Genomic DNA, 7,172 nt, shown 5'->3' on the forward strand with positions numbered 1-7,172 from the left:
AAAAAAAAAAAAAAGAATTGAACCCAGAATTTCATATGTGCTAGGCAGGTACTCTTTCAACTGAGCTACATTACCAGCCCTATTCACCCTCTGTCTCTGATTTCTTATTCTATATTACATGCTTAAGTTGTCTGTACATCCCATGCAGCTACAAATGCAGATACACACTCGTGGCTGGTGTGTGTTGTGTCAGAACTCATAGTTGGGAGAGGAAGAAATGGGGACTGTTTCCAGTGTAGTCATCCCTTCTGCTGTTGACAAGACACTGGGCAGTTGTTTCTGATTTAGGGTAATTGCCGGCTGTACTGTTTGTGTCCTCTAGTGAACATTTGGATGTATCCTGTGTCCTCTGGGGAACATCTGGATGCATTTGCTTAGTATCTCCGCACCCAAGAGAAAAATTGCTGGGTCCTTAGATTTGCATGTCTTCGTTGTGCCTTTACTGCCAAACAGTTTGCAGAGTCGTAGTTGTGCTAGCTGCTTCCCACAGAAGTGGTGTAGGAAATCTCTTCTGTCAGTCTGTAAGAGAGGCAGGACCTGCAATCCCATGTCTACCTTGAAGATGAGCACCTGTCCACCTACAGGTTTCTACCTAAAAGATAGCTGCCACCCTACTCTCCAGGATTCTTACCCTCTTGCCTGCCTGCTACCAAGTCAGCGCCTGCCTTCCTAATGCCTCATGCCTTAACCCTGGGTATCAGCCCTGGCTGACTATGTTGGAAATACCTTCCCCTTGGTTTGACTTTGATTTCTGAATCAGTCCTCCAATGAACTGGCTGTTTAACCTAAACTGAATTCAGTGTGTCCTTATTTTCCTTCATGGTCATCATAGTTCCTGCATCAGGAACTTCTGACTGGCCAGGCGTGGTGGTGCATGCCTTTAATCCCAGCACTTGGGAGGCAGAGGCAGGTGAGGCCAGCTGTTCTACAAAATGAGTTCCAGGACAGCCCGGGCTACATAGAGAAACCCTGTCTCGAAAAACCAAAAAAAAGAAAAGAGAAGAGAAGAGAAGAGAAGAGAAGAGAAGAGAAGAGAAAAAAGAAACCTTTGGCTGTGCCCAGACCATAAAGATGTCTCTTGCTTTCTTCCAAAACACTTGTTTAAAAATCTTTTGTCTCAAAAAAAAAAATCTTTTGTCACATTTCAATTGCTTCTGTGGTACCAGCTGTATTTCCGTTTCCATTTGTTGAGAAAACCATAATGACAGTAACCTTCAAGAGACTGTTAACTGTATTTGTAATTTATTCACAGCAGTGTTTGCAACACATTTGGAAAATTGGAGAACACTTTCTGCCCATGTAGAAGTGATATTGTGTCCTGTGTACACAGGTTACAGCTTACAGGACTTGGCAGCCATGTCCACAGAGTCATCAGGAATTGTCCCTCAGCCTTACTGAAGACGCCCCTGTCTGTTTTCCTGGCTTAGACAAACAGAAAGCCTTTCCCCTGTGCTGTACCACTAAACCTGGGAATGTCACAGTGGAAACAAGACTGGGGGCTCAGGATCCAGTTGGAGGATGCCAGTCACATGAAACAAGACCAGTATTCCTGGTATCCTGCTGGAATTTGAGGTGTTTGGATAGCTCAGAAAGGGAAGGGCAGGAAAGCCTTTGTGCAAGCAGCCTTGAGCCATGTCATCCAGGTGGGTGGAAAGTGATGCAAAGAAGGGTTTTCTCCAGGTTGAGTTAGCCTCACAGAGCCGGAAAGTGAAGCCTGCTCTCTCCTGTGATGTCATAAGAGATAAAATGCCACAGCTCTGTATAAAGTAGCTTGGCAACGCCTGTCAAACATGACTAGGTGATGCGTACTAGGTAGTCAGTGGGAATGTGCTACATATGCAGGTAAATGCCCTGGGGTAGGGTTGGGCCCTGGCTCCTCTCTTCCCGTTCTGTAATCCACACACACAGTTGCTTAGGACCAACACCCATCAGTAGAGAAATGGTTAGTCTAGGAGACAGTGAGCATGCTCAGCTCCTCAGAGCAATAATAGCAGTGTGCTGTATGCTGTGAGACCATGGGGCAGAGCGGGGGGAGGGGGAGAGGGAGGCAGGTACAGTTTAATTTTTGTATTTAAAAAGTTTACTAACTGCTGTTTGGCATCCTTGTTTGTATCCTGGTGTAGAAATATAGGATGCTAGTTTAAGAACTAGTAACATCTGAAAGACTTGTGGCTTCTGGTGCTGTGGCTGGTGCCCTGTGGGCTCAGCATTAGGTGACTCTGGGTCAGGTGAAGAGGCATACTCTGCCCTGTCACTTTACTCATCTTTCTGGTCTTCCCTGGATGAACTGACCTTGATGAAACTGTTGTGTTGTGTTGCCAAATCGTGTCTGAGAAGGAACGCATTCCCTCTTTCCTCTCACTCTGCTGCAGGTCGAAGAATTCCATCCACTGATGCCAACCCAGCGTCTGGCGGCAAGGGCTTCAAACTCCGAAGACAACCATCGGAGCCAAAGCGAAGCTGCTGCTGACGACCCAGGGCCTGACCTTGATGAAGAAGCGGGTGGTCCTGGATGCTGCAGGAGAGCCGTGCCCTGCCACTGGACACCACCTCATGCTCTTTATGCAAAAAGGACTCAGAGAGCCGGCTGTTTAGCTCTCTTGGAAGACTGCAGCAGGTGTCTCTGTCTGCAGACTTCTGTCAGTGGGCTCTGGCATGCAGAGGGACCATGCACGTCCTTGGCTGTTTACCCGGCTGAAAGGAGCATCTGATATATGGATATGGATGGTAGGATTGAATTGCTGGTACTTCTGTAATCAGGATTTCATGTATTATTTGTAAAGGGAAATGAGCACTTTCATGGATATAAGGGAAAAGGCTGTGGAGATGGTCATCTCCTTGGTCCTCATCTCTAGTGTCAGAGTTGTATCATAAAGATGTGGGAAATGATCACAAGTAGAGGGATGGGTGTTCCTAGGACAGCTTCCACCATCTCTAAAGCACTTTGATGCATAGTAAATTAACGCTGCTGCCGGTTCACCTTGGGTTTGCTTCTGACCCTGTATGTGTCAGAACCCACACACATTAGTTATGGTCACCTTTCTACAGAAGCGCTCATGGTCCAGGCGATGGGGTACAGAAGCTACCTGGAGCCAGTTGAGTTGCATGTGTCTAAACTGACAAGCAGTGCTTTTAAAAGGAGAGGAGAGGACAAAGCAAATGAATCTTTTGGTGGGATGGTTTTTTGTTTATGTTTTTTTGTTTTTGTTTTTTTTTTGCCCAGTTTGTTTTGGTGGGAAAAACAACTGTGAGCTGCCTAGCATATGTAAATTTGTAGTCTATATTTATGAGACCATTGCTTAAAAATTATAAATTATGTAAATACATTAATAACTTCTGAATTCCTTTCAGTATTCACTCAGTCCTGTGCCCAGTCTCCTGTGTGCCCACCTGTTTTTCGGCCTGTCCATAGGAACCTCTGACACCCATTTACCTTGTGCAGAAGCACGGAGCGCATTGCTCGCAGCTTCCTTCCTCTTCCCTCACCCTTCTGCATCCCATCTGGAAATGGTAATAAAGACATATGCCTCCGTGACAAGCCTGACTAGTCCTTCCTGCCTGGGGCGAGAGGGAGCCCAGCATCCACCCATCCGTCCGTCCTTCACCTAGGGCGAGAGTGAGCTTCTCTCCGCTCCTCCGGAGAGCTCGGACCAACTGTTTTTCGAGTGCTTTGCGTACTAACAGCGACTCTCTTCTCCCTCCTTTATCTTAGTAACAGCGGCTCTCCTCTCCCTCCTCTATCTTCTCTTGCTCTGTTAGTGCCTCACACTCTTCTCCCTCAGGAGCCTAATGAGGTTTTTAATATAATCTAAAAATAAAGCACCCAAGTGAAGCTGCTGGAAATTTGTTCCTGGCCTAATTTGGCGCCCTTCCAGCCCGGGTATTGTAAGGGAAGGAAATTTACAAGATTAAATAGGAAATGAAACAGCTTGAATTTCAAACCAAATTGTGTTTTCAGAGCTGTCCTTAACTGAACAGTCAAAACTTTTAAAAACAGTTGTTACTACTCTATACCCCTCTGCCACATGCTTAAGATGGAGAGGTTTTAATGGAATGGCAACCCAGGCGACACCAGGCCTGAAGGAGGCCGTGTAAACAGCTCAGGTTGCTTATCCTTACTGAAGTCAGACTTTGAGTGCCTCTGTATAAGCAGAAACGGCGTTGTTTGGCTCATGTGGACAAGGCTGCCCATGTGAGACCCTTTCTGTCTCATTTCACCAAAAGATGGGTAGATTCTGAAGAGTTGAGTCAGTTCTGGATGTCGTGGCACATGAGTATGCAGGAAAACACCTCTGCCCCAACTGCTCCGTGCCATCCAACGACTGCTCTCTTCTACAGCTCCTGGCCTCTCTAGCTGCCTTCCTTCCTGTGTCACATGGGGGGATTGACTGAGCACAGGATGAGAAGCATAGACTTCTGTTCATGTCTTCCTTGCCTTCTCTGTCACCAGTCTGTCCTAGACACAGGGCTGTCTTGCTTATGGTATTGTGCTGTACTCAGTGACAGCACATCTCCATCAGGCCCACCCTTTCTGGGCAGTGAGCGTGGGGAGATATCCACTTACTTTCTTCTTAAGAACGCATATGAAAAAATAGTCATAGCACTTTTTGACCACATTTTAGATTAAGCAGGAATCTAATATACATTCTTTGTGTTCCTGGCTGTTTCTTAAGAGAAATAGCCAGACTCCAAAGGCATTAAGACACGCAGCCTCTCCATAAAATTCTTTGGTTCCCTTGTGACACAGGGCCATTTTTAAAAACTTTGAAGAATGAACAGAAGGGGAGATCTGTAATTACCTGCCGGTGTGTATTGATCGTTTTCAGAGGCACTGGAATAAGCTCCTTGCAGGTGTCCGATCCTGGGAACCACTGTCTCTCCATGTCTCCTTCTACATAAGTGTTTTTCTGATTCTGTGATAACTAATTAACTATCATTTGGTGATTAAAGGAACATAGCGTGAGAGCTTGATTAAGTGTCCTTCAGTGTAAACTCTGAGAAGTGATTGGGGAGAAATACCTGCTGCAAGCCTTCTGCCTCCCTGTGAAACGTCGTCATCCGCTTGTCAGCTGCCTCCAAGACGAGTGCTGGACATGGCAGCCGCCGGGTCCTTGTTCCCCATCTATGATGGCGTTGGAAGTGCCCGCCTCCTCTCACTGCGCTCCTCTCCCTTCTGTGCCTACCCAGGTCAGAGCCTTGAGATTTCCTCAGGAGAGGCTTGGCTATTTGAGGAAGCCAGTGTCCTTGTTGAGATGAGCTGCCCTGTGGGTTTTTTAATAGATGATAGGTGAGGGGGGGGCGACCCACATTTAATTTTAGGACTTCTCTGTAAGTCTTAACATGTACTCCTTGTCTCCAGGGGGCTTTCTAAAGCTCTAAGAGACACAGGACTGAAGATGGTTTGTGATAGGTAGATGTCTCCTGCTGCCCAAGGCTGCCAGTCCAGAGGGCTGCTGCTCTATTCCTAAGGTAGCATGTTTGAAAGGGTGGGTTTGGTGTGGGCTACATTGCGTGCCAGGACATCAGCCCCACATCCCAGGAGACAACGGTTCCCTGCCTTATGTCTCTCTGCCGCAAAAGACATTGATGAGGCTCAGCACTTGTTCACACACATTCTTTCAGAACCCAGAGACCGTGACACATGGGTCCTCAGATAGCCACGGGTCTGCAAGACCCCGAAGGAGTCACTAAAGAATCCTCACCTGGGGACCCCTAAACTAACCTGTAATCCTGCTTCAGAACATGGATGCCAACCAGGCTGGTTTTCATCATTAAACTTAGCAGGCTGCCATGTCACCCTGTCCAGTGAGCACAGAATGACCATGGGAGCTGGCTCCTGGAGTCCCCTGGAAGTCCTCATTTAAACTTGTTCTGAAGGGAAAAACAACATACTCTTTGTTATTTGATTTGATTTCAAGATATGTTCCAACTAACAGCTCCTAAGTTTCTAAGGAATAAATGGGTTTTACCTTCAAGATTCAAACTGTCAACTATGTCTTGCTTGGTTTCCGCTTATCAAAAAAAAAAAAAAAAAAGTTCAATGATGTATAAGGTGATGCTGAAGATAGCCATGAATATGTTTTTGTTTTGGTGGTTGACACTTGCTATGAAGGCTGATGACACAAATCTGATCCCCGAGTCCTATATAATGGAAGGAGAATTCCACAGGTTGTCTTCTGATACACACACACACACACACACACACACACACACACCCTACATCAATAAATGTCATAATTAGAAAAAAATATCCTGAGCATCATATTATGTAGAGGATAAACAGAGCACTGTGCAGCTTTAGAAAAGGAGGGTCAGATAGAATTTAGCCCGAGACTCAGAGGGATGACCTCAGTGAATTTCCCGTGGCAGCAGAAAAGCTTGTCTCAACTTCCAGTAATAGAAAACCAGGCAATTTGATTATCTGATTTGCGAGAAATGTTAATGGAATTCCAGGGCATTTGTCCTGTTTTATGTGCAAATGAAAGTCTGAAAAATATTAGAAGGATACTACACTTCTCAGGGGCCTCCCTTCTGTATCTCAGATGGTGATGAGCAAGGGACCTGCCGTGATGGAGTTCATTAGATGTGCTGCGAAGGGCAGATGAACAGAGCTTGGAATCGCCGTTATTTCTCAGCCCGTCCTTCAGGGCGCTCTTAGCATGGAGGAGAGTGATTTACTCTCTGGAGCTAGGACTTCCACCAGCATGCATCACGTTTAATTTGATGGTCTGTACTATCAGAAATAACTAATATCTGTGTTCTTTCCTCTCAGAGAGCAATCAATTATAGATGTGCTAGAATATTTTGGCTTCAAAACAAAAGGATTCAGAAGTTTAATAATAAAAAAAAAGTCTCAGGCCTTCCATCAGAGCCTTTTTATTATGTTGAACATTTTAGATAGCAAGATTGGAATATATAAATAGTAGATGGTGAGATTAAAATTGTAATGTCTAACAAACTTAAGAAAAAATGTTTTAATTTGCTGTGAGTTCATTGTATGGTGCCCAGTGCCTCATCAAAATGCTACATAATTACAACAAGCAAAAACCAGGCTAGCTCTCCTTAAGCACCAAGCTCTATCTGCCGATTAATGGGGAGTCCTAAGACAGCAATGATTTTTTTAAAGAGCCTTCTTTAATTGACAGTTTTCAACCTCGGGTCTTAATGTCCTT

The 7,172-nt window shown here is 45.4% G+C and overlaps 1 protein-coding gene across 2 annotated transcripts in view; it reads left to right on the forward strand.

Annotated features, from left to right (window-relative positions):
* Rab22a (RAB22A, member RAS oncogene family) overlaps window positions 1-6,038 on the forward strand; it is a 47,581-nt gene extending 41,543 nt beyond the window's left edge. Inside the window, exon 7 of one of the 2 annotated variants that reach the window (XM_021193339.2) lies at window positions 2,373-6,038. In XM_021193339.2, the coding sequence (XP_021048998.1) occupies window positions 2,373-2,470 (98 nt within the window). In that variant the 3' untranslated portion in view covers window positions 2,471-6,038. The remainder of the gene's footprint in view (window positions 1-2,372) is intronic. The other variant, XM_029536231.1, reaches the window with a different exon arrangement.
* The last annotated feature ends 1,134 nt before the right edge of the window (window positions 6,039-7,172 follow it).

Source organism: Mus pahari, chromosome 3 (assembly GCF_900095145.1).
Source record: "Mus pahari chromosome 3, PAHARI_EIJ_v1.1, whole genome shotgun sequence".
Classification (NCBI taxonomy): Eukaryota; Metazoa; Chordata; class Mammalia; order Rodentia; family Muridae; genus Mus; species Mus pahari.